Here is a 26,522-nt window from a genome sequence, read left to right as displayed (position 1 = left end):
ACCCAGAAACAATTCTGGCAACCAAATTGGGAAATACCATGCAGAGTTATTTGAACTTTGTATTACAAACCATTTCCGACAGATTATAGCCTCAGTGGCTGTTTTTATACCTTTTAAACAATATGCAGGGGGGGGGACAGTTAGAAATAATAATAAAAAGTGTTCCGAAGCCATATAAACGTGAGTCATAATTTCATGACATTTCCATCCTTGCCATGACTTAGTGCTGCTTTGGTTACAAGCCTATATACCCCACAGAATATTGCCTCCCTGTTTTTTTTTTGGGGGGGGGGTTTGAAGAGCAGCATATAAAAATCACAATAATTGTAAAGTCTGAGACAGGAGACTTTTGTAAAGTCCTCCTTTCAGTGAGCTAGACATGGGCAAGGGCAAGTTTTTGCCATGTCATTCTGTTGTAACCCAAAGGAATATAAACATTGAGCCTCTCTCTCTCATTATCACTCGTCTGCAGACTGCTGCAAGGCTGGCCAACACAGATCCATCTTCCTTCACAACCATGAGGATCAAATTCCCCATACTTGCCATTTTCTTGGAGGTGGTCATTATAATTTTATTTGGAGTATTTGTAAAATATGACACAGTGGACAGGAGACAAGTATACCCACGTGAGTGCTTTCTATTTGTTACCTTTGTATAGTGCCTGTCTCATCAAGTTCTTGAAGAAGCCTGCTTTGTTGGTTCATAAACTTGCTTTCTGGTACAGCGAGGTGCTATTTGCATTGCTGCACCATGGTGCACAAGTACAGACTAACGTTGGAGAGCTTCTTGGTTTGTCTCCCGGTGAGCATGTTGCACACCTTAAACTAGTAGCATATCAAATGGCCGTAAAGGTCTGAAGGCTCTATCTCACTTCTGCCGCACATTGCTTCCAGAAAGCAGACTTTTGCGGTGATAATGTGAGGCTCCTGTTCCTGCTGCACCCATCAAAGTTGTCATTTAAAGTTTTGTTTCTGTTTAGGTCTCACTCCATCTAACCGCTTTGCAGAATTTGAGGATTCAAAGTGTCTTAGGCCTTGTGCATCTGAAATCTTCTGGCTTCAGAGATGACACAGAGGATTCTCATTTACCATTTTGAACTCCTATCTCATTTTCCTGCCCGCTCTCACACCCCAAGGGCTGAATGCTAGATTAAAACAGCCAAGCAATATAGGAATGACTATCTTCTAACCCTTTGGCTTGAGTACTTTTCCTCCTGAAACTATGAAGTCACTGGGTTTGGGGGCTTTAACTGATGCTGAAAGAAACTTACTGTCCTTTAGCCAGGCATAGCTTTTGTCATGTTACTGCAGTTCATCATCTATTCTGCAGAAGCCTTTAAATAGGATTCAGTAGATATGCATTCAATTGAGTTCATTTTAAGAATGGTCTGTCCCATAAACAATTAAACCAGGTTTAATTTGCTAAAGTGTCTGTTTATTTAAGGTGGCATAAAATAAGTGTTATTACAAAGGTACCAAGTACTCATCTAGCGCTCAGCCATTTCACAAGTTATAATATGTAAACTTGTTTAATTAATTAATTACAATTAAACAATTCCTCAGCTCTGTTTGAAAAGTTTTGGAGACCACATACCCTTACGTAAGGTCACAAACAGCCGTGGAAGGATCAGGTCCCCCACTCCCATCCTCAAAAAGAAAATACCGTATTTTTCACTCTATAACACGCACCAGACCACAAGATGCACCTAGTTTTGGGAGGAGGAAAACAAGAAAAAAAATATTCTGAATCTCAGAAGACAGAACAGCAAGAGGGATCGCTGCGCAGTGAAAGCAGCAATCCCTCTTGCTGTTCTGGCTTCTGGGATAGCTGTGCAGCCTGCATTCGCTCCATAAGACGCACACACATTTCCCCTTACTTTTTAGGAGGGAAAAAGTGAGTCTTATAGACCCAAAAATACAGTAGGTGGAATTTTAAACATATCAACGCAACTGTTATTTTAAAAAATATATCTGTTAATTCTTTTTATAAAATATATTGCAATATATTCCCAGAAATATGCACCTTGTTACACTCCTGAGTTTGGGAATTTATTTTCCATATTTGAGAATATTCTACCCATGTGCCTGTTGCTTGTCAAGGACCCCATAGCCACCCTCAGATAAAGACACAATTCACACAGAATTTTTGTTAAAGGTTTTGGGCATAATTTTTGGCCACAACTTTATTGATTACAGCATGTGAGTGGTTGCTTAGGCACTGGTTTGCGACTATCTGTTCCAGCCTAGAGGTAGGAACAAAACTGACATCTGCAAGCCTGCGAAAGTCAGGGAAAACATTTTGGGGAGAGCATAGAGCCGGGCGCCAGGCTCTCACCTCTCCCCAAATGCTCCCAGGGGCTCTTGCGTGGCCCTAGCCCCTTGACAGGGGTTTGGACAAGAGCATGGTGAGCACCCGGGTTCCTTTAACAGAATATCCTTGCAGCAGCAGCATTGGAGGGGCAGGCACAGCCAACCATACCCCCTCCACCAATGCCTAACCGCAACCTTACAAGTTGTGGTGATTTGTTACACAGTAGGCAAAAACCAAATGGGACCAGCCAATCAGCCAAATGGTAAAATTTCTACCAGGCCCCTGCCCAAAAGCAGATGACCCCATGACGGGCATAGCAAGGTCAATGCGAACAGCCCTAAATATAGGGCGGGTGGGCGGGTGATCCAATGCGTGCAGCGAAAAGAGGGAGCTCAACGCTGAGTGCAGGGAATAAATAGCCCCTCATCTGTCAATCATAAAATTGCTACACAAATTCTCTCCAATGACTGAGGGGTTCCCAATCAGAATCGTAGCCCTCTATACTAACCCGCCTAGCAACAGAGTTGAAGTCTTGGTTGCCCCCACTGCAACACGTGCTCTCCAGGAAGGAGAACCCGCTTTCTCAGAAATGATTGACTACACTTGTTTTAAAAATATGCTCTGTGGGAAAAGAGAGGGTTCTTCATGGTGGGTAACTGGGAATAAGTTGCCATTATTAGCTTTCAATTTATGCAACCCATCGTGGGCCCAACACATTGTCTTCCTTATCCTTCCAGTCTTTCAGGATGTTCATGTGATGATATTTGTTGGGTTTGGTTTCCTGATGACTTTCCTGAAGAAATATGGCTTCAGCAGTGTTGGCATAAACTTCCTCGTTGCAGCCTTGGGTCTCCAGTGGGGCATCCTGCTGCAAGGATTCTGGCATATGCACTCGAATGAAATCCACATCAACATTGGCAGGTAAGGGGGGCATCCTGAGAAGCCCCTGTCTCTTAACAGACACCACTGTCACTGGAAAGCCCACAGGAATTCATAAAAGAGTCCCGTGGCTCCTTAAAGGCTGAAAATAGGATTGTGCTGTGAGCTTTTGCAAACTCGAAAACTAAAGCTCACTTCATCCGATCAGGTGTCCATGCTTAAACCAATGCTGTCTCCCACATCAACTTGCCCAAACATTAAACATTAGAAGCCCGTCCCTGTCCCATCACAGAAAAGGCATGCGGGGGGAAAGGAGAAGTCAGCCCCCCCCCCCCAGAAAACACTGTTGCTGCTTACTCTTATCTTTTGGGCATGAAGCAAAACTGAAGAATAAAAAATGCAAAAACATTCTCCCATTCTCCTGTTTGTTTAATATTCCCCTGATATTGTATAGGACATTCTAGTATTTTAACTATTTTTGTTGCCTTGCTGTTGTCTTTGCTGTTTTGTAGTTATTTTCTTTTTAATAAATTTCACTTATGTGCATTATCAAAGGCAGTACAGCAATACCCTAAATAAATAAACGTGCCAAAATAAAACATGCATCTGATGAAGAGGGTTCTACATGAATAAACTTTGTGTTGGAATACCTTTGTTTTGAATCCCTGCGGCGGGGTGCGCTCCCGCTGCTCGGTCCCAGCGCCTGCCAACCTAGCAGTTCGAAAGCACCTCCGGGTGCAAGTAGATAAATAGGGACCGCTTACCAGCGGGAAGGTAAACGGCGTTTCCGTGTGCGGCTCTGGCTCGCCAGAGCAGTGATGTCACGCTGGCCACGTGACCCGGAAGTGTCTCCGGACAGCGCTGGCCCCTGGCCTCTTAAGTGAGATGGGCGCACAACCCCAGAGTCTGTCAAGACTGGCCCGTACGGGCAGGGGTACCTTTACCTTTACCTTACCTTTGTTAGGCTTTAAGGCACCCCAAGACTCTTGGTATTCTTTCCTATCCATGCCCCTCCCTGACAGAAGGCTCTTGGGAAGTGGCTGGAAAACCCTCTGCCCAGTTTCATGGCCCTCTGAAAACGAGGAGACGGGTCAGTCCAACATTTCTGGGAGGTGATTCTGAGCTACGCAGCCTCTTTTCCATGCTTCTGGGAACTGCCAGAATGGTGGCCGAATGCACAGTCTGGCCAATGAGCCAAACGTGCATCCGGAATTGGTGATCTAAATAAAATCAGGCTTACCTTGGATTTGAAGGCTGAATGTAATGTTGGTTTCTAGAAAGTAGTCATGCTGGGTGTTATATTGGGGTGGATGAGTTGAATAATGTTTATATTCCCTTCTTTTCTTTTCCCTTCATTTCCTCTGGATTTTTAACATTTAGTTTGGACAAAAAAATAAAATAAAATCAGGCTCACCCATGCATCCTCTTTTTGAAGTTTCAATGGGATTTCCAAAGCCACCTTTACCCATCTGGTACTAGAGCTGAATTTTATGCAGAAATAAAATCAAGCAAAAATTGATTTCAATAGAACTGCTTAGTTACTATCATTTCCCCATAGGGCTGGAGAAACCCAGCCAGATGGGCGTGGCATTATTATTATTATTATTATTATTATCATCATCATCATTATCATTATCACAACCACCCTCCCAATAGCATTGTCAAGTGTATTGTAAGAGTCATGAAGTCAATAAATAAGACTTTTACACTTATATGAAAGTGTAAAATGAAGCAAATACAGTTAAAATGAGTTTCACTTGGAGCATATATTTTAACACAATTCGTAGAGCCTCTCCAGGTTATTGCAGTTTTCATGCAAAACTACACAGCTCATAGTCAGTTGCTGCAATGAATTAATGTATCTTCCCTCAAGGTGGTGCTCTTGCAAATGAGTTCTTTGCATCTTTGCTCAGCGCATTTTCCCAGTGTCAAAATGCAGAGGGTTATCGTTTAACGAAATACAATTTGCCGCCAGCAGCTCCACTGCTATAAATGTCATAGGCACCTATTAGAGACAGGTCTGCCTGTGACATTGCTATTGGCAAGTGGCAAAACCTCATCTCTCATGCGCACACCGTTTCCAGCACTTTCCTGCTGCAATGTTGTGATGTGCATTCCCCATGAATGCAAAAAGCTGGATGCATTTCCGCTCCCCACTTTTTACCTGAGACAAAGGAAACAGAAGGCAAACTCAGCCAGACATTCTCCTGGTCTTTTTCCTGCCATGGTCCCAGAAAGGAATTTGTAAGAGGATTGAACCAAAGGGGAAATGTGAGGTTAAAGTACATTATTGTAGGGTTGTCTGGGTAAGGCCTTGGAGTCTCAATTCAATGATCAATTCAATAAACATCAGGCTATTTTTTCAAATTAATTGCATTTATTCCTTCAAATGTGTAATGGTTCTAGGGGTTGCTCGTGCGTAAACCGGTGCCACACCTGGCTGGGTTGCCTGAGTGAACCTTTTCTGTCCGGACAGCCACTTGCCCGTGGCTGTCTCAATTGCTGGCAGAATCCGTCAGTGGGCGTTTCTTGAACTTCTTCCAGCAAAGAAGCTCTTTGACGCCTAGTCTCCGCCTACTCTCCCTGCGCGGAAGCCTTCTGCGCAAGGAGGGTGTGGGCAGCGGAGGACCCGTGCTCTCCCTGCTGGTCCCCGGCGAGGAGTCATGGGACTGCCTCGCCAATTCCCCCATCTTCCCCCCTTCTCCACTGGTGCTGCACTGATTTCCTTCCCCAGAAGATGGGCTGCTTCTCCCCATCCCGGGACGCTCTCCGGAATCCCTCTGGAGCCCTCTCTCTCCCTCTGGCCCCGATGGCAGTTCCCTGACAAAATGGTTCGGGTCCAAACTAGACGTTCTAAGGCATACACTGACCCTTGTCTTTTCTCCCTCTCCTCTCCTTGTTACACAGAATAGGAAGGGACAATGGTTCTCCCTGACATTAGTTGCCAACATTGTGAGCTGCAAGTGCAAGGAGATGCCCTAACAGTGATACCTGGTTGTGATGTTTTATAAAGAAGAAAAAGATGGACAAGAAACACTGGGTGGGGGCAGTCTTATGTGGTACTTTTAATATCTGGGTTGGCCCTCAGGGTGTTGACACCGTATATTGTTCCTAGTACTGTTGTTGTTTTAGAGTTTACTTGGAGGCCATTTTTTTAAAAAAAATTTTAAGCACTAGGAGCTGTTGGGCCCTGCTCTGGAATCTGCTCCTGATGCAGACTGGGCGTACATTCTGCACTAGAGGCCCATGACTGCTTGTCCTTCAAACTAAAAATGGCCTTAAACTTACGAGCACTAACCATGAAGGGTGTAACTGGTAGCTGAGATGTTTCATATTAGTTTTAATGAGAAATAAGATTAAATAAAGTAAAAATGGATGGTTAATTGGTTGGCGCCATCGCCGGGTTGGCGCCATCGCCGAATGGCGGACTCCCTCCGAGCTCCGGAGGGAGCCTGCTCGGCAGGGGCTGGGTTCTACCGTGCCGGCGACGCGGGGACCCTCAAAAACCATGGGCGCTGAAACCCATGGGCATGGTGACTCGGCGGGCACCGTTTGCGTCCCCCCCCCGACCCGCGAAGGAGCCTTTTTAAAGGCTGCGGAGCGGGTGACGGGGGGGGGTGGTGCTGTGAGTCCTCCGCTTCCCCTGCCGAGCGAAGCCGCATGCCATTCGACGGAGAGCGCTGACTTCTTCCATTGAAAATTTGGACTTTAAAAGAATAACCCGTGAGTAATTGGAACTTGGATTAAAAAAGGGGAAAAATTCTTTTTAAATTCGGAGCGAGCGGGGGAGGTGCAAAAAGGAAGTCAGCCTCCCCCCTGTTGTAGAGGAGCTAAAGCAAAGGATTTGACAACTAAGATCGAGTGCAACCTTTTTTTGATAAAATTATTAACTTCGCGATGGAAAATTATAAGACTGGGCTGGAGGAGAAAAGTGGAATGTGAATTAAAAGGCAACCCCCCCCCCCCGGAAACCCCGGGAGCGATCCCTAAGAGCGCCGGGAGAGGAGAAATAGAGGTTTTGACAGCTGTCAAAGGAGCTGTCAAAGCGGAAGAACAAAAAGAGAACTTTGTTACGAGGACTTTGCTGGTCACATTTGTTACAAATTGGATATAAATTGTTTAAAACAAGGAATAATAAGTTACTTTGACTGTTGGGTGTGATCGGGAAGGAAACTGAGCTACTATAATCCCTCTAGAGGAGCTGTGGGACACTACAAGTATTGTTGGCATCGAATTTGAATAGGACTTTTTATCTCCTGGGAAACTGCAGAAATGGAACACTATTTTGTCTACAGAGGTCTACACACTAAAGGAGACAATAGATTTATCTATTGAAGAATGGAAGGGACTTGACGTAATGTTTTGTTCCTGAATAACAAAGCCTCTGCAGAGGAATTAGAAGCTTTTTGGAATTAGAACATTTGTGCAGGAGAGCAGGAAAAAAAAAAAAAGAGGAGAGAGAACAACAAGAACAACAAGAATAACAAGAACTGGACAAAGTTGGAAGATAGACTCCTTCCAAGATTGGACATGTGAAATCAAAGATGACCAAAAGACGGCAAAGACTAATAAAAAGACGGCAAAGCGGACTGGTGAAGGACTGTGGTTTAGATGTGGGAGCTCCAGGATGACAGTAGATATTGACGGACATTGGGAACGCAACCGGGAAAGGGGGGAGGGAAATTTGGAATCCAAAGGGTGTTAAATTACATTTTATTCTTTTTTCTATTTTTCTGTTTATTTTAATCTGTATTGCATATTAAAGAGGGGAACTCGTGGAAGGGAACAGGTCGACTTTAGGGGATGGGAAAATATTTTTTAAATTGGGTCAATGATAAATAATTTTAAAATTTGGGGTAAGAATTTGTTGAATCTATTTGAAAGAATTGGAATACAAGAGGGGGAGGGGAGGGGAAGTCCTGGAAGGATGCCAATGAAAATTAGGTTTTAAATTTGGATGTTTTTCTTTTTCTGTTATATTTGAAAATCTTTAATAAATATTATTTAATTGGTGAAAGAAGAGAATGTAAAATTACAGTATATTAAGATAAATTATTAGGATAAAAACAAGGATGAGGATTTGCTGAAATATTTAACTGAACTAGAATACATAGAGGAGAGGTGTGAGGAGGTCAAGGAAATAAGCTAAAGAAAGAAAGTTATGTAAAGGTTTGATTTGTTCTTTTTTTGATTGTATGTATTTTATTTTATTTTTCCCTTTTTTATCTGTTTTTCTTTTTTCTTTTTTCTTTGATGTGACTTGTTTTTATGTATTGTTTCTCTTTGTAACCTTTAAAATTTGAATAAATATCATTTAAAAAAAAGAGATCTTTCATACAGTCCCCATACAGCTTTCAAAGCCACATCTGCTTAGGCATAGGATAGCATCATCATGCCACTTCATCCTGGTCTCTGAACCCTCATACATCTATGACATCATACCTGACTTTGGTTTTTATTCTCCGCATTCCCTTCCAATTGAAAGCATGATCAATGCAGACTTCAGCACAGCAGCTGTCCTGATTTCCTTTGGAGCTGTCCTGGGGAGAACAAGTCCAATCCAGATGCTGATCATGGCCATTTTTGAAATCACCATCTTTGCCTGCAACGAACATCTCGTCGTGTCAGTATTACAGGTAGGAATTTTCTGTGACATATATGAAGCGAGAAAAGTTGTTCACTTACCATATTTTTTGCTCCATAAGACACACTTTTGCCCTCCTAAAAAATAAGGGGAAATGTGTGTGCATCTTATGGAGCGAATGCAGACGGGCGGCTCTGCTCAGTGCTCCCTTCAAAGAGCTGTGCGGAGCATGTGTGCAGCTCATGCTGGCTTTTCCCCGAGGAGGGAGAAGGGACTTATGGGCTGCCCTCTGTCCCTTCCCACACCTTCCGGAAAAGCCAGCAAGAGCCGCTGCCAGGCTCTGCTCAGCGCTCCCTTGTAAGGGCTCCCTTTCGTCCCTCATCCCGCTTTGCTGGGAAGCCAGCAGAAGAAGAGGTGCTGTGCAGCTATTGCTCTTGCTCTGCTGGCTGCTCAGCGAAGCAGGAAGAGGGACGGAAGGGTTTAAAGCAAGAAAAGCGAGAGCCGCTTACATGCTCTGCGCAGAATATTTTTTTTCTTGCTTCCCCCCTCTAAAAACTAGGTGCGTCTTATGGTTGGGTGCGTCTTATGGAGCGAAAAATACGGTATATTCTGCCCATACTTTATAGTGGAAACATATCCTATCTCTGTTTAGTTTGATGTGCCTCAAGGCTTTGTGCTTACACTTGTTCTGTTTCATCTTCGTTGAAGCTTAATTCATGCAGTGGTGTCTAGTGGGTTCGGGTGACTACAGGGTCAGGAAGGCAGCTCCACCCCAACACATCAGCTGCCCCTGAATTCAAGAAGAACAGCAACATTTGACTGTCATTTAATGATCGCTCCTTCAGGAACCTTGCATTGATGCTGTCATGCCAAAAGATCCCCTGCAATCTGTCCTTTAAAGAGAGAGAGAGAGAGAGAATATAATGAATAATGAATGTTAAAAATGATTTGAAATAGTGTTGCATGGAAAACCCCTCTGGAAGGCAGTCTTGAGAGCTGACATTCTTGCCACGCTCACTTTTACATTTTGATCCTGTCCACTTTCACATGGCTGAAATCACACCATGCAGGCAAAAGCACATCCCTGCACCTTGCATGTGCCAGTGTTGACCTGGCTTGCTGGGGCTGGCAAAACACACTTCCTCCTTAGAAAGAAAATGGTGCATTTTCCTCACCCATCTCTATCTGCCCATCAGTTTCTAACTCCAAAAGCCTGATATAGTAGTAATAGTAATAAACATAACAGCTGTTTCTCCTCCAGCTTTCGGAGAAAGGAGTACAGTATAGGGATTCATCTCAACAAGCCAACCAACCTCCCCAACTCAACCCTCCTCTTCTATGTAGCCACCAGACATTGTCTACGGACAAGGAGGAAGGGAGGGAGCCTTGCATACTTGTGCACTGGCACCAGGAACTTGAAATGAAAAGGATTCGTTTGGAAGACTCCCACGTATTCACAGTCATAGTTATCTGAAGTTTTCGCCCTCTTATGATGGCAGTTGTTGCTTGGCTTTAAGACAGCAGTTCAGCATACTACATGGTTAGGATTAACAATTAATTGTTGCAACTAATTATGCTGTTTTGCAGGCCACAGATACTGGTGCATCCATGACTATTCATGCTTTTGGAGCCTATTTTGGGCTGGCAGTAGCTCGGGTCATATACCGCCCTGCTTTGAAAAATGGACATAAAAATGAAGGTTCTATTTACAATTCCGACATGTTTGCTATGATTGGTGAGTAGGAGGCTTCTTTCTATTATGAGTCAATTTTCATGATACTGTGGAGAAGAAACATATCATACCATGAGGGTGGTCAACAAAAGCTCTTTTCAAAAGCTATTTATCATATGATGCCTTGCCTGGCATTACTGCATGGTCAAGGGTTCTGAACCAGTTATGCCAGGAGACTCAGGTAATTAGGTCTGTGTGAAAGAACCATGAGGGCCTGATGCCACAGACATTAAAAGGTAAAGGTACCCCTGCCCGTACGGGCCAGTCTTGACAGACTCTGGGGTTGTGCGCCCATCTCACTTAAGAGGCCAGGGGCCAGCGCTGTCCGGAGACACTTCCGGGTCACGTGGCCAGCGTGACATCGCTGCTCTGGCGAGCCAGAGCCGCACACGGAAACGCCGTTTACCTTCCTGCTGGTAAGCGGTCCCTGTTTATCTACTTGCACCCGGAGGTGCTTTCGAACTGCTAGGTTGGCAGGCGCTGGGACTTTTAATTCCAGCTTTTTGATAGAAACAGTTGTCTCACTTCTCCAAGGGATGTGGACCTGTGGCATGCTTCTAAGGTATACAGCTGTACTAAGCCGCTAAGTGTTGGGTTGAAATAAACGACAGACGAGTGGTGGGTGTCATATGGGAGGCATCTCTCGAGCATGTCTCGGGGAGTCTCTTTTATTGAATATTACAGCATTGCCACACATGTGCTCGTTGCTGATTGGTTAACACAAGTACAAAGCAAAGGTTACCTATAAACATTAATCATCAATAGATTAAAGGGTGGGAAAGGGAACACAGAATTGGACAGGTGTGAAAGCTTCCTTATTAAATTATAACTAGTGATTAATATAGCAAGACTTAATCTATTACTAGTGATTAATATACAGCATTCATCCGTAAATGTGGTCAACCAAGCACTAAGAACAGGTCAGACTAAGAACGAGTCAGAATGCAATGTTTTCATGAACTCATGGTGAACTGAACATTCTAGGGTGATGTGCAGAAACAAAACTTTCCTTCAGCTAAGTGTTCTGGATGAAGTCCTAAGTGCTGCCCTGACACAATTTGCCAGGCATGATGGAACACCAGTATTGGTGTACCAGTGCAATGATTGTTCAGGTGGTCACATTGGACCAAGCGTATGATAATTGGAGGGAAGAAAAGTATAGGAAGGTTCCATTCCCAGAATCACTGGTTAAGAGGATCAGGCAACAGAGGATGGGGAAGATCTCTCCCTGAGATCTTTGGGAGTCATCAGAGTTTTTTTTTCTTAATGTATTTTTTAAAAGATTTTCTTGATTTACAAAGGTATGTGCAATGTCTCTCTCTCGTATTCCCCCCCCCATGTAATGTTTTGTTTTTGGTTTATTACAAATCGCTTTCATTTGTTGAGACATTAGGAAGAATAGGGGGAAAGAGGTGGAGAGGGAAAAAGATGAATGGGGGTGGGGTCGGGTGGCGATGTTTCTATTTTACTTAATATATGTGGGGTTTTGTGTCAGCATTGCTTGTGCAGGTTCTCTGTTGTTCACTTGTGTTCCTTTGGTGGTGAGAGAAGTTGGGGTTGGCCTAGGGTGGTCTTTGTTTTTGTGTGTGAGTGGGGTGGGTGGGTGTTTTGGATCAGGTTAGCCATATTGATTTGTATGCTGTTGGTGGGTTTTTGTCATTGTCTTGTTGGGCTGTGTATGTGATAAAGGGGAACCATACTGGGAGTCATCAGAGTTGAGAGTACAGGGAATGGTCTGACCAGCTTCCAATGTCCTTCAAAGAAGACCAGAGGAGATTAATTAATGACATCCTGCATTTTTTTGTTATATTATTTATATAGGTACCCTTTTCCTCTGGCTGTTTTGGCCCAGTTTTAACTCAGCAGTTGCAGCAACAGCAGATGCCCAGCAAAGAGCGATCATCAACACATACTTTGCTTTGGCAGCTGGCACACTCACAGCATTTGCCACCTCTATCCTGGTGGAAGGCAGAGGCAAACTTGACATGGTAAGCTTTGTCTTGAGCACAATGCATATCCACCACAGTTAACAACCACACATTTATGTCGGGGTTTCTCATTTCTCTACTCTCTAAATTCAGTTCACCACATTCCCACATCTGTTTGCAATTCAAGAAAGTCATCACAAAAAATCATCAGCATTTGGATTCTCTTAATATACAGATTTTTGTATGCAATTTTGCTTATTGTGCACAATTCTTTACAAGCTAATATGATGCTTTTTAACACTTTCCTCCAATATATGCATTTTGCACATTTTTTTTGGTTGGAGGACTGCATCACAAAATTTGGAGAACCAAATTTCTTCCTTATCACTAGTATGGATTCAGTTGGGTTTCTCAGAATGTCAGTATACAGTTGTTGCCTCAGAGCCACCCAAATCAGGGATTGAATGAATTTTTATAGACTTCATAAAGGTTTATGTCTTCTGGGGCTGTTCCTGTCTGACACACTTTGCAGAACATACCAGATTTTTACAAGATAGGACAAATCCAGATTAAATGGGGCAGGGAGATGATACAGACTAGGATTTTGCTGTCAATGCCAGCTTGTGGACACTTTGAAAAACCTGTGTCCACAAGGAGCACTCATTCTACAATAAATATCCATCAGGAAGACCCTTTGTTGAAAAGGTAATTAATTGTATGTAGGGATTGCAAAATATATCCATTTTGCTTTCTCTCCATTTCTCATTTTTACACTCTTAAATTCAGTTCTCCGCATTTCCACATCACTTTGTAATATATATTTTTTAGTCCTCATGAAAATTCACCAGCATTTTAATGCAATTTTCTCCCAATATACACATTTTTGTTTGCAATTTTGTCTTATTACTCATCTTGCAAAACAATTTCCTCTAATGTGATGCATTTCCTATGCCATTTTCACTAATGCATTCATTTGTATGCACATTTTTGTGTATTTCTGTACACATCACTTGAATAAAGAACTGCAGTTCAAAATTCAGAGAAGTGCAAACTTTCCGAAGGATGACTGTTTCTAGTCACATATTTTCTTACAAAGTGTGAATTGGTTCACCTTTAAATGCAAACTGGATCTAATTTCTCCTCCACCTCTAGTTGTAAGTCACCAGCTACAGTGAAAAGACCAATTTGTGGAGCTAGTGGTACGGGTGAGGGAAAGAGGATAACTCTGTGAACTACTTACAGCCAGAATGAAATTCTGGTCAGCCTGCTGGTCACATCTAATTTCTGCATTACAGGCGACTCCCCACTTACACAAAGGTTGCATTCTGGGCCCCTGCATGCTTAAGTGAAATGTGCCCCTGGTCACGTGAGGATGCCAAGTCCAGCTTTAGTTCAATTGTTTCTGCAACTGCTTTTTGAACGTCATCTTTGCAAATTCCTTTGCAACTATCTTGCAGTACTAGTCAATTACAGGAAAGGCAAACGGTCTCTTGGTTTTACTGGTGTGATATAAAGTGTCAATATGTTGTGTCCCACACAGGTGCACATTCAAAATGCTACCTTGGCAGGAGGAGTTGCTGTAGGTTCCTGTGCCGACCTGAACATCTTACCGTTCGGTGCAATGTTAATTGGCAGCACAGCTGGATTCATTTCAGTTGCTGGATTCAAATACTTGACTGTGAGTGCTACTTTGTTCTTTTTAGATTTGTCCTACCTTTGATAAGAGAATTTGCACACTGCACTGAGTAGGCCAAAATCCAAGCTGTGCTTGTTAGTTTACTTAACAGTTATTGCCGTGGCTCAAGTTGCCAGGATTCTGCCCCTTTCTGAGTGTGTTTTCAAAGCCAGTCAAAGGGAGTAATGGGAAATTTCAATATAATCCTGACTTATTCTGGTATCTAGATAAATTTCCTTTGGTACATCAGGGCCTGCCGCAATTAAAGATTATGGTTGCTGTTGAGTGAATGTCCCATTCCATTGCCCTCAAGCAGACCGGCTTCTCTGCTGAGCATCACACCATGCCTCTGTCTGGTGCCCTTACACACTTTGAGCTCTCACACATTCTTTTGATTGGCTGGAGACCGTTTTTGTCAGACTGATTTCCACATTTGGAGCGGGAAAGAAAAAAGTTCCCCCGGTTGTTATGATTGTAACTAACACCTTATCTCGGTGTGGAGGGGTGTTATGTATTGAAGTTCTCTCCCTGGGCCAGCAGGGGGATACTGTAGATAGTTCAGGTGGACATATGCAAATAAGGGATCGAAAATGACGTTCAGTGATTTCGCTCGGTGTTTCAGCTCAGTGATTCAGCTCCGCTCAGAGGGTGGCTGCATCTGGCCGTGCTCTGTTGTCCATCCATCCCACCTTCATCGCCAGTGTTAAGTTGTGGGTGAACGTATCAGACGACACAGCGATTCTTCAAACAGCTCTTGTTTATTCACAGGCCAGAACAGAACTGAACTGAAGGGTTCAGCCAGCCTGCTTATATAAAGCTCCATTAGAACACAACAGTAACCATTTTCTGTAACTATCCTATCACTGAACGTCACTTTCGAACCCTTATTTGCATATGTCCACCTGAACTATCTACAGTATCCCCCTGCTGGCCCAGGGAGAGAACTTCAGTACACAACACCGGTCATACTGGGAATTTGCCCTATTGCCAACATAGAGGTGTGCAACTGTTTTTTCTTACCATATGGGGAGACTTGTCCCGTCAGGGGGCAATGAAAAGTCTGTTGGATTCTGAGTCAGTAGTCTTACTAAAGCCAGAAACAGCTTCCCATTCCACCATTACTCCTCCCTTGCATGGCCACAGCCTCAAATTCAGTTGTCCAAAGATGTTACTATGTTGTATCCTATCTAGGGAAATATTTTTGAGATGATTAATAAATCACAGAATGGGGACCTCAAGAGTCATATAGTCTGACCCCCACCAATGCAGGAATCTCAGCTAAAACATCCATGACAGATGGCCATCCAACCTCTGCTTAAAAACCTCCAAGGAAGGAGAGTCCACAATCTCCCAAGGGAGACCTTTCCAAAATGTAGATTATATTGCAAGATACAGTGGTGTCATTTTATGTTGTGCAAATTTGCTCTTCGATCATGTAAGACAACCTGTGAAAATAAGGAAGAACAACATCCTTTGTAGATACCCTGTTTTACAGTGACTTGGAAAGAACCTTTTGTTTCCTTGCAGCCTTTCTTTGCCTCAAAGCTGAAGATTCAAGACACCTGTGGAGTCCATAACCTGCATGGTTTACCTGGCCTTTTGGGAGGCATTGCAAGTATCATTGCAGCTGCTTTACAAGTCGAGAACAAGTGAGTTGCCTAGAATCAGGTCGTATCTGCTAGTAAAATAGCATGTTTTAATTGGTTGCAAACTAAGTTTTGACAGGTGACAAAAATGGCCAAACTAAGAATGTATGAAATGTTGCTTTTAGATTGCCTTCTTGGGATGCAGTAGGAGCAGTGTTAGAGCACAGATCTAATCTAGAGCACAGATTCGAATAATAGAATTGTAGAGTCGGAAGGGAACCCCAGGGTCATCTAGTCCAATGCAGGAATCTCAACAGACCACAAGGCCAACATAGTTTCAGTTCCACTTTCTCTCATTTTCTCATTTTCCCCCAATTTTAAGACCTGCTCCCTACATTCCACATCACTTTACGATTTACTCATTTTAAAGTCCTTATGAAAATTGCCCAGAACTTTATAATGCGTGTCTCTCACTTTGTATATTCTTGCAAGCAATTTTCTCTTACATACTGCATTTCATGTTTTTTTCACCAGTATATGAATTCTTATGTGAACTTTCTCCTAATATATTATTTGGTTGGAGAACTTTGAAATGTAAATTTAAAAGAATAACTGCATTTCAGTTTGTGTATTATTTCAGGAAGTGAAAAAGTAGTTAAGTTTGCTCTAAACTACAAATGGAACTGAACTTCTGCCCCATGCTGACTTCATTCCCTCCCTGAATTAGCACCACATATTTTTAGATGCTTTTGTTGTTTCAAAATATTTTTAATTTTTTTAAAAAAAGTTATTTGTATTGTTTTGTTACTGGTGTTTTTTCTGCCGTGGGTTCCTTTAGGAAGAAAGGCAGGATTGAAATTTAATAACAGCAGCAGCAGCAACAACAACAACAATAATAATAATTTATTTATACCCCACCCACCTGGCTGGGTTTCTCCAACCACTCTGGGTGGCTTCCAACAGAATATTAAAATACAATAGTCCATCAAACATTAAAAGCTTCCCTAAACAGGGCTGCCTTCAGATGTCTTCTGATAGTTGTTTTTCTCTTTGACATCTGGTGGGAGGGCATTCCACAGGGCGGGTGCCACTACCGAGAAGGCCCTCTGCCTGGTTCCCTGTAACTTGGCTTCTCGCAGCGAGGGTACGGCCAGAAGGCCCTCGGCGCTAGACTTCAGTGTCCGGGCAGAACGATGGAGGTGGAGACACTCCTTCAGGTATATTGGACCGAGGCCGTTTAGGGCTTGAAAGGTCAGCACCAACACTTTCAATTGTGCTCGGAAACGTACTGGGAGCCAATGTAGGTCTTTCAAGACCAGTGTTATGTGGTCTTGGTGGCCACTCCCAGTCACCAGTCTAGCTGCCGCATTCTGGATTAGTTGTAGTTTCCGGGTCACCTTCAAAGGTAGCCCCACACATTGCAGTACAGTGGTACCTCGGGTTAAGAACTTAATTCGTTCTGGAGGTCCGTTCTTAACCTGAAACTGTTCTTAACCTGAAGCACCACTTTAGCTAATGGGGCCTCCCGCTGCTGCTGCCACGCCACTGCTGCACGATTTCTGTTCTCATCCTGAAACAGAGTTCTTAACCCGAGGTACTATTTCTGGGTTAGCAGAGTCTGTAACCTGAACTGTCTGTAACCTGAGGTACCACTGTAATCCAAGTGAGAGATAACTAGAGCATGCACCACTCTGGCGAGATAGTCCGCAGGCAGATAAGGTCTCAACCTGCGTACCAGGTGGAGTTGGTAAACAGCTGCCCTGGACACAGATTTGACCTGCGCCTCCATGGACAGCTGTGAGTCCAAAATGACTCCCAGGCTGCACACCTGGTCCTTCAGGGGCACAGTTACCCCATTCAGGACCAGGGAGTCTTCATCACCTGCCTGCCTCCTGTCCCCCCAAAACAGTACTTCTATCTTGTCAGGATCAACCTCAATCTGTTAGCCTCAGTCTCTTAGAAACACCTGTGTTTGGAATAGGAAGGTGCAAAGGTTCCTAGGACACACTAGATGGGGCCTATCCAGTCGGCAGGGTCATCCTGTGGGTGGGAGAAATGTCGACATTCTGTCCCTGTTGCCTTAGACAGCATAGAAGCTGCCTGCCCATTAGCCTCAAGAGGGTGCCTGTCCATAGAGGAAGAGTCACGTGTTTGCTTCCTCTCATTTATTAGCTGAGTGAGGGGAAGAGGATCCTTCAAGAAAACGTCAACATCTTGTAAAGTAAATTATACTCCACTAGTATGCTCCATTCTCGCTTTCACAGATCACATAGACTACTTGGGCTTTCTACAGGTTGGGCGGCTTCTCCCTCTTCCCTCCTTATAGGCAGGATCAGCCCACCCATGAGGAGACCGCCTTGGGTGGCAGGATACATAGGGGCAGCAGATCTGGCCTCCAAGGAGTGCATTGCGCTGCCGCCTCCTTGGCAGCCCCCCCCATGCCACCTCTAAAGCGCCCTATGGCATAGCTGTCAACCTTCCCTTATTTGGCGGGAAATTCCCTTATTCCAGCGCCGTTTCCCGCTGCTATCCCGGATTGTTAGATATCCCGTAAATTTCCCAGATTTCCAAGGAAGCAGCTCTTCTCCCTCCCTGCCGGCCAGGGAGGCTTCTCAACTGCATTGCTTGGCTGTGTTGCTCACCAATAAGGAGTCTGTGAATGGCTGGGGGGTGGAGCTTGCATGCCTTGTGCAGATAAAATCAGCCGCGTTGCCTGGGGACTCGCCTTTGCTTCAGCGCTTCCCAGCGGAGAGGTGTGGTTTTCCTTGCTGCTGTATCCCTTTGCCGGGTTGCTGCACTGTGGGAACCAACCCTTGAGGCTTCGTTTGGCTGCTGGCTGGGCTTTCTGCCTTTGGGCCTTGGGCTCAGAGGGGTTCGGAACGTACCTGTGCTTGGAATCGGATGGATACATCGACGGGCCACTCACCCTTGCTGGGGATAAGGTCTGTCTGGAGCAGGGGCACATGGGGGAAAGAGAAGGAGCGGCTGGTTGAGTACAATGGCGGGTGGCAATCTCATGGGGGGTGGCTTTTGGATTTCTTTTGGAGGCTCCTACGATTGACTGTTATGGGGGAAAGGGAAGGAGCTGGTTGACTAAAATGGCGGGTGGCGATCTCAAAGCTACCAGCATGAGTTTGACTAAACTGCAGGAGGCAGTGGAAGACATTCGTGCCTGGTGTGCCCTGGTCCATGGGGTCATGAAGAGTCGGACACGACTAAATGACTAAACAACAACAAAAGCCTGGTGTAAATTAATTTGTAGCCTGGGGGGGATTACCATGGCATGGACTGTCCCTGAGAACCGTAGACTGTCCCGTAGACAGGTGAGGCTGCTGATCCCTTATTTTGGCTGCTGATCCCTTATTTTCAAGGCTGCTGATCCCTTATTTTCAAATCTGAAAGTTGACAGCTATGCTCTTGGCAAATCCGAAGCATGCTGGTCCCCTCCAACTCCTAGGGAGCAAATCTTTGAGGTTGCCCTTTGGGGTCTCCTGGGCTCTGCACCTACCCGGCATGTTTCAAAACAGGCCTCTTCTCCCCCACCCCAATGGCCTTTGAGTCCCATTTCAGCTATCTGGTAAGGTTGATTCCTCTCCACCCCCCACTTGTTTCCATTGTAGATCTTCACTCTCCCCTTCTTCCCTGGCTGGCGGGAACACCCTTTGGGGCCTTGCCTGCTGAAAGGGGAGACAAAAGGAGTGAACATTGAGCCTCCTCGTTCCTGTCCTGAAGGCAGGGGCTTGGAGAAGTTAAGAGGATGGCACTGGCAGCTAGGGGACCACTGAATATTGGACCGCCACATTATTTTTAAAAAAGCTACATTTGTTTTATGTCCCAAAGAAGTTTGAACACACCTAACAAATTCCACTGATCATGAGTGAAGGTAATGCAATATGTATTTTATCTCCTCATCCTACAGTTTATCGACTGGTATGCAGGCTGCTGCTCTGGGATGCTCCATTGCAATTGCTTTGGTAGGAGGAGCTTTTACAGGTCAGTAAAATACAGACCCTTATCGGTGCCGTCTGAGGCTGCTTTCAGACGGGTGTTTGTTGTGGGACGGGTGCACCCCATTTATCTATTTAACAGCAGTTAATCAGTTAATCATTTAACAGCAGTTGATCAATTGTAATAAAACCTCTAAGCAGTTTGCAAGAAGTGTTAAAACGATTAATAAAAACAGTTTAAGACTACTAAAAATATTTAAGGAGAAAGAAGAATAAAAGTAAAAAACGCTAAAACGTGTCTGCTTCTATGTGTCTGGATAGGCTTGAAAGATGTTTGAAACAGGTGCTGAAAGAGTGCGTGGAAAACCCAAGTTTTTTTGTTTTTTTGTTGGAAAAACAACAACAAACATATTTAAAATATTAAACCACAATCTGGAAACCTCCTTACAAGTGTGTCTGTTTTACTGTGTAGAACCTAGTGTGAAATATAATTGCACTAGGAAGAAAACGGAAGGCCCCTCAACTTTCTATTGCTTCAAGTTGAATTAAAATACACAAAGCTAATGTTAAGCCTAAATTTTACTTTGGGGGCACAAATCGATGAGATAATAGACTAATGAGGTTTCTGTGGCATTTCTCCAATATTCTGTCTTACTATTGTTATATAAAATCTGTTATGGGATGCTTTTAACTACGGCTGTCTTTCCCCCCTCGCCCTTCCCCAATGCAGGGTTGATTCTACATTTGCCTTTCTGGGAGCAACCATCTGATCAGAACTGCTATGATGACTCCGTGTATTGGGAGGTAGGACAGAATAATACAACCGAGTGCATAAAAATAGCATTTTTCTTTCATGGTATCAGCACAATGAGATAACCAGTGCCAATGTCTCTTTCTGATCCATCCAGAGCAATCAAGTTTGCTTCCAATTTCTTAATAAATGGCTCCACTTTGCAGCTCTCTTTTCCAGATCACATTTGCCTACTTGGGATTCCCAGGGCATAGAAGGATGTGCTGTGAGCTGTGCTGTAATTTCTTCAACCCAGAGTTTTAGAAATCTCACAGGATAGTTCCCCCTCCCCCTTTATTGTTAGACTTCATTGTGTGGGGATTGTTTGATTTGCTTTCTTTTTCTTTTCAATTAGTTTTTATTAAAGTTTTTTAAAAAAGCAGATAAAGGGGAAAGCCTCCACTATTGTCTCCACTTTCAATTTCTAGGCTAGCTGAACTTTAGTGTGAAGCCTGCATTCCTAAATTAACCATGGGAAAGCTTTTCGTGTTACAATTATAACAGTATTTTCCATTACCCTGTCCTCTATTAACCTCCCATAGAGCTCCTTTGTATCCTTTCTCTGGACTCCATAGTGTAGGGCAGTGTTTCCCAACCTTGGGCCTCCAGCTGTTTTTGGACTACAATTCCCATCATCTCTTGCCACTGGTCTTGCTAGTCAGGGATGATGGGAGTTGTAGTTCAAAAACAGCTGGAGGCCCAAGGTTGGGAAACACTGGTGTAGGCACCAGACCATCTGAACCCCATAGCTCCCCCACCCCTCTGTTTTGCCCTTGTTTTCCCACCCCACAGGTCTCTCTGAATTCCCTTTCCTCCCTCAGCACCTTAAAGAGCATAGCACTCCCTCTGCACCCCAGCCATCGCCTTAAACCTCTTCATCCTTCTGACCTCACAGTTCTCTCTGCAACCAATTCTCAATCATTTTCCTTTTCCTCTTCAGCCTTTCGCTCTCAGAGCCAAAATGCACATCAGTAGTAAATGCACGGTCACATTTAACATATGGGGTTTTTTTGTTTTGTTTTTAAAACAGCTCCCTCCAGCAGCAAATGGGAGATTCAGGACAGCAGAATGTTCATCACTGTGAAGCTGTGATTTTTTTACGCAATATTTTTAAATTGGTTTCACTCCCGTTTTTAATGGTATTGGACAGGCAACTGAGGTTCTTTCCACAAATGAGCAAGTTAACTGGTATCTCTTGCTGAAGATTCAGTAAAAAGACATGTGTCCATAGACAGGTGGAAAAGGACCACATCTCTGGAATTTCTCAAGGGAGAAATTAAAAAGGGAGGCTTAAAAAGTTAGGCAGAAGACTGCCTTTGGCCCACTTTTAAAGGAAGAGCTCTTCTGCATGTACAGCAGGAGACTGACAGAAATGGCAAATCACGTTTTTAAAAAATGGGATGACACCTGTACAAGGAGTTTGAAGAATGCAGCTAAATCCCTCTGCAAGTTGTTTGCTGACTTTGAATTGTCTTTGGGTTTGTCTTTTGAAGTGAACTCATTGTTGGAAACTAGTAGAAGTCTGGAGGCAATGGCTTAAAATCCCAGCTCTGGAACTTTCTGAATAGATCAACCATCTATCATTGCTGCAACTATCCAGTTTACAGTCTTCAGCACTAGCTAACCTGCATAAAAACATAACAGTCTGATCTTGTTTATCACAATGGTTTAAGGGATTACAAAAAAGATATTGAACTCACTTTAGATTTTGGTATGTATGGTGTAACTTCCTTTGGCTACCAACTAAATTCTGTCTACTCAAACATCTTGTCTGGTTTCCTTCTAGGTTCCCCTTGAAGAGCCATCATACAAGAGCAGTTTTCATTTACCCAGAGAGCCACAGCAAGCTCAGCATTGAAGCACAGAAGGAACTATACATATTTAGCTATTTTCCCAAAAGTGTTTTCTGTTTCTGGTGAAATAACAGGACCATGCATTGTTTTTTTCAGTTTATATCTGCTTTAATTTACTGCAAAAAATAAAACCAGAGCAAAATGTTTTTCTGGACTAGTATTAATATCATGCACATTCACGCATTACAGCACTACCCACTCAACGCTTGTGTTTCTAATGCATTCAGAACCTGGCAGCAAAATAATTTGAGAGAATGCTTACTGATAAAATAAATACGCAAATAATAATAATAATAATAAATTTTATTTATATCCCGCCCTCCCCAGCCGAAGCCGGGATCAGGGCGGCTAACAACAATCAAACAATCAAACAATCAAATAATCGCACATTCTAAAAATATTTCATTATAAAAATCAATTAAAATCAAATTAATGGCAACTGATTAAGCAAGATTCTGTGCAGGTTGCCAGAGGAGGGAGTCAGGCTGCGCCCTGACCAAAGGCCTGGTGGAACAACTCTGTCTTGCAGGCCCTGCGGAAGGATGTCAGGTCCCGCAGGGCCCTAGTCTCTTGTGACAGAGCGTTCCACCAGATTGGAGCCGCAGCCGAGAAGGCCCTGGCTCTAGTTGAGGCCAGCCTAACCTCTCTGAGGCCTGGGACCTTGAGGATGTTATTATTTACAGACCGTAGGTTTCTCTGTGGGGCATACCAGGAGAGGCGGTCCCGTAGGTACGAGGGTCCTAGGCCGTATAGGGCTTTAAAGGTTAAAACCAGCACCTTAAACCTGATCCTGTACTCCACCGGGAGCCAGTGCAGCTGGTATAGAACCGGATGAATGTGATCTCGCAGCGAAGACCCCATAAGGAGTCTTGCCGCCGCATTCTGCACCCGCTGGAGTTTCTGGGTCAGTCTCAAGGGCAGCCCCACGTAGAGCGAGTTACAATAATCCAGTCTGGAGGTGACCGTCGCATGGATCACAGTGGCTAGGTCAGGGCGAGAGAGATAAGGGGCCAACTGCTTAGCTTGGTGGAGATGAAAAAATGCCGCTTTTGTTATAGCTGTAATCTGCGCCTCCATAGAGAGGGAGGTATCGAAGATTACACCCAAACTCTTAACAGACGGTGCTGGCACTAATTGCACCCCCGCAAGAGATGGGAGTTGCCCCCTCAATCCCATATCATCCCGCCCCAGCCAGAGGACCTCTGTCTTCGAAGGATTTAACTTCAACCGGCTCCCACGTAACCATCCAGCCACAGCTTCCAGACATCTCGCCAGTGTGTCTGGGGCCGAGTCAGGATGGCCATCCATCAACAGATAGAGTTGGGTGTCATCAGCATACTGATGGCAACCCAGCCCAAAACTCCGGACAAGCTGGGCGAGGGGGCGCATAAAGATGTTAAAAAGCATCGGGGAGAGAATCGCACCCTGAGGCACTCCACACACCAAGGAGTGGCGCGATGACAATTCTCCCCCGAGCGCCACCCTCTGTCCCCGACCAGAGAGAAACGAGCGCAGCCATTGAAGGACTGTGCCCTGGATCCCCATGTCGGCAAGGCGGTGGTCCAGGAGTTCGTGATCGACCATGTCGAAGGCTGCTGACAGGTCTAGAAGAATCAGCAGCCCCGACCCGCCTCGATCCAGCTGCCTGCGGAGATCATCTGTTAGGGCGACCAGAGCCGTCTCGGTCCCATGACCAGCGCGGAAGCCGGACTGGAATGGATCCAGAGCAGATGTTTCATCCAGAAACCTACCAAGCTGTTCAGCAACCGCTCTCTCAATCACCTTACCCAGGCATGGAAGATTCGAGACCGGGCGGTAATTGGATAGATCTAAAGGATCTAATGATGTTTTCTTTAAGAGCGGACGCACCACTGCCTCCTTCAGTTCCCCTGGGAATATCCCGGTGCCAAGGGACAAATTGATGATATCCCCCAGGAGGGCCCGCACCTCGTCTAGACACGCTCTAATCAGCCATGACGGGCACGGGTCAAGAGGACAGGTGGTGGGCTTTCCAGCTCGGAGGAGTCTGTCCACATCGGCTGGAGATATCCGGTCAAAATGGTCCAATACTGGACCCGAGGACAGTCGAGGGGCCTCCATTTCCTTTATTGTATCCAAAGTGGCAGGGAGGTCATGGCGGAGCAACAGGACCTTCTCCGCAAAAAAGCTCACAAATGCCTCACAGCTGTGTGTCAGATTGTTATTTAAATTTGGCTGTCCTTCAAGGGACGTTAAAGACCGAATTATACTAAATAATTGTGCCGGGCGAGAGCTAGCGGATGCAATGGAGGCCGAGAAGTAAGACTTCTTAGCGGCCTTCACTGCCATCTCATAGGTTTTCATAAAAACCCTATAAGATGTTCTTGAGGCTCCGTCACGGGCACCCCGCCATACTCGCTCTAGCCATCTGAGGTCCCGCTTCATTTTCCGAAGCTCCTCAGTAAACCAGGGAGCCCGGTTTCTGCGGGGTCGCAGAGGGCACTTAGGTGCGATCTCATCGATGGCTGCCAGGAGCTGGGTATTCCAGCCCTCAACAAGCTCAGTCAATGAGTCGCCAGGGGGAGCAAGGTCCCGCAAGGCTTGACGGAATCTATCAGGGTCCATCAGCCTCTGCAGGCGAGCCCAAATCGGCTCGCCACCTAAGCAGGGTGGGGGTGGAAAGTCAATCCTGGCTTTCAGAGCGTAGTGATCAGACCATGGCACCTTCATCGAAGGAGACATGATCACATCTATACCAGCACCAAAGATCAAATCCAGCATGTGGCCTGCTTGATGTGTGGGGCCCAAAACAAACTGGGAGAGCCCTAGTGTCGCCATGGAAGACACCAGGTCCAGAGCCTGTGAGGAGGGAGCGGCATCAACATGGAAGTTGAAGTCTCCCAATACCAATAGGTTTGGGAACTCCAAGGCCCAGCCGGCCACCGCCTCCAGCAGGCCTGACACGGTGGCTGCTGGTGCACTAGGTGGCCGGTAAACCAGCCAGACAGCCAAGCTCTCCTCGGAGCCCCACACTAGGCCAACACATTCAATGCCGGGGATCGATGGCGATGGTACAGCCCTGAAAGAACAATCTTCCCGGATTAATAATGCCACCCCTCCCCCCCGGCCCACAGTCCGTGACTGGTGGAGGACGGAGAAACCCGGGGGCGCCATCTCTCGTAAGGTAACAGTTACCCCTTCGCGCACCCAGGTCTCCGTCACACAAGCCAGGTCGACCCCCTGCGAGGTAAAGAAATCTCGCAGGGTGGCGGTTTTGTTGCCTATAGACCTGGCATTGCACAACACCAGTGAAGGAGGTGAGTAATCCTTGCTCACCCTACCCTCGTCTCTCGGGATAGGGCGCAGATTGGAAGGGGTACGAGCATATCCGTATCTCGATCCCCTTCGCCTATAACATCTGCCCCCACCGCCATACCTCCCTCGCCCCTCCACGGTAGCAATCCCAAGCCTCATAATAACCTCCATTTACAAAATAGAAAAACAAAACAACCGAAAAACAATTATGCCCAAACAAAAACCAATCCCCACCCCACTCAATATCCCACCCCAAAGCAAAACAAGATGGAACAAAACAAAAATACATCGATAAAAACCACCATTCACGGTGGTACAACAAAATAAGCAATAAAAACACGTTTAAAACACCTTAAAATATATAAAACATCTTTAGCATTTGCTGCAGCAGCACCAGTGTCTTTAAAACTATCACGGAGGTGAGCCTGGGCCCCGCCCCCTAGGCCAGATGGAATTAGCCCGAGGAGGGAGAGGCCTTACACTCCAAACACTCACGATGCAGCAGTGACAAGTGACTTCACACCCAAGCTGCAATCTCCTGGAGTTGATCAGACAGACCCTAAAATGAAACCAGATGCTATAATTTAGTGCCTCTTTTCATAGATACTGAATTTAACTCAACTCTTTCCACCATAACAAAGGTAAAGGTAAAGGGATCCCTGACCATTAGGTCCAGTTGCGGACGACACTGGGGTTGCGGCGCTCAACTTGCTTTATTAGCTGAGGGAGCCGGCGTACAGCTTCTGGGTCATGTGGCCAGCATGACTAAGCCGCTTCTGGCAAACCAGAGCAGCGCACGGAAACACCGTTTACCTTCCCGACGGAGCAGTACCTATTTATCTACTTGCATTTTGACGTGCTTTCGAACTGCTAGGTTGGCAGGAGCAGGGACCCAGCAACGGGAGCTCACCCTGTCGTGGGGATTCTAACCGCCGACCTTCTGA

At 45.1% G+C, this 26,522-nt stretch overlaps 1 protein-coding gene and 1 long non-coding RNA gene across 2 annotated transcripts; one reads left to right on the top strand and one right to left on the bottom strand.

Moving 5' to 3' along the window:
* The first annotated feature begins 378 nt into the window (after positions 1-378).
* Positions 379-22,430, top strand: RHAG (Rh associated glycoprotein). Its single transcript, XM_079969963.1, has 10 exons — positions 379-626; positions 3,048-3,231; positions 8,675-8,825; positions 10,361-10,508; positions 12,327-12,493; positions 13,974-14,111; positions 15,636-15,757; positions 19,614-19,687; positions 20,372-20,445; positions 22,218-22,430. The coding sequence occupies exons 1-10, from the start codon at positions 380-382 to the stop codon at positions 22,287-22,289; spliced, it is 1,377 nt and encodes a 458-aa protein (XP_079826089.1). The 5' UTR covers position 379; the 3' UTR covers positions 22,290-22,430.
* LOC307212712 lies at positions 9,013-22,211 on the bottom strand. The gene is made up of 3 exons (XR_013837130.1): positions 21,839-22,211; positions 15,129-15,295; positions 9,013-9,666 (listed from the first exon to the last, which is right to left on the bottom strand). It is a non-coding gene; the product is annotated as an uncharacterized lncRNA (long non-coding RNA).
* Positions 22,431-26,522: the final 4,092 nt, after the last annotated feature.

The sequence above is a fragment of the Podarcis cretensis genome, assembly GCF_951804945.1.
Source record: "Podarcis cretensis genome assembly, chromosome: 3".
Taxonomy (NCBI): Eukaryota; Metazoa; Chordata; class Lepidosauria; order Squamata; family Lacertidae; genus Podarcis; species Podarcis cretensis.
The sequence above is the reverse complement of the archived record's forward strand: the minus strand, read 5'-3'. Positions and strand labels throughout refer to the sequence as shown.

Excerpts from the sequence above, each read along its gene's own strand:
- RHAG (XM_079969963.1), top strand. The coding sequence starts at position 380 with ATGGGCAAGGGCAAGTTTTTGCCATGTCATTCTGTTGTAACCCAAAGG. Across the intron at positions 3,232-8,674 it reads ATCCACATCAACATTGGCAG|CATGATCAATGCAGACTTCA; the intron begins GTAAGGGGGGCA and ends TCCAATTGAAAG. Across the intron at positions 15,758-19,613 it reads GCTTTACAAGTCGAGAACAA|TTTATCGACTGGTATGCAGG; the intron begins GTGAGTTGCCTA and ends CTCATCCTACAG.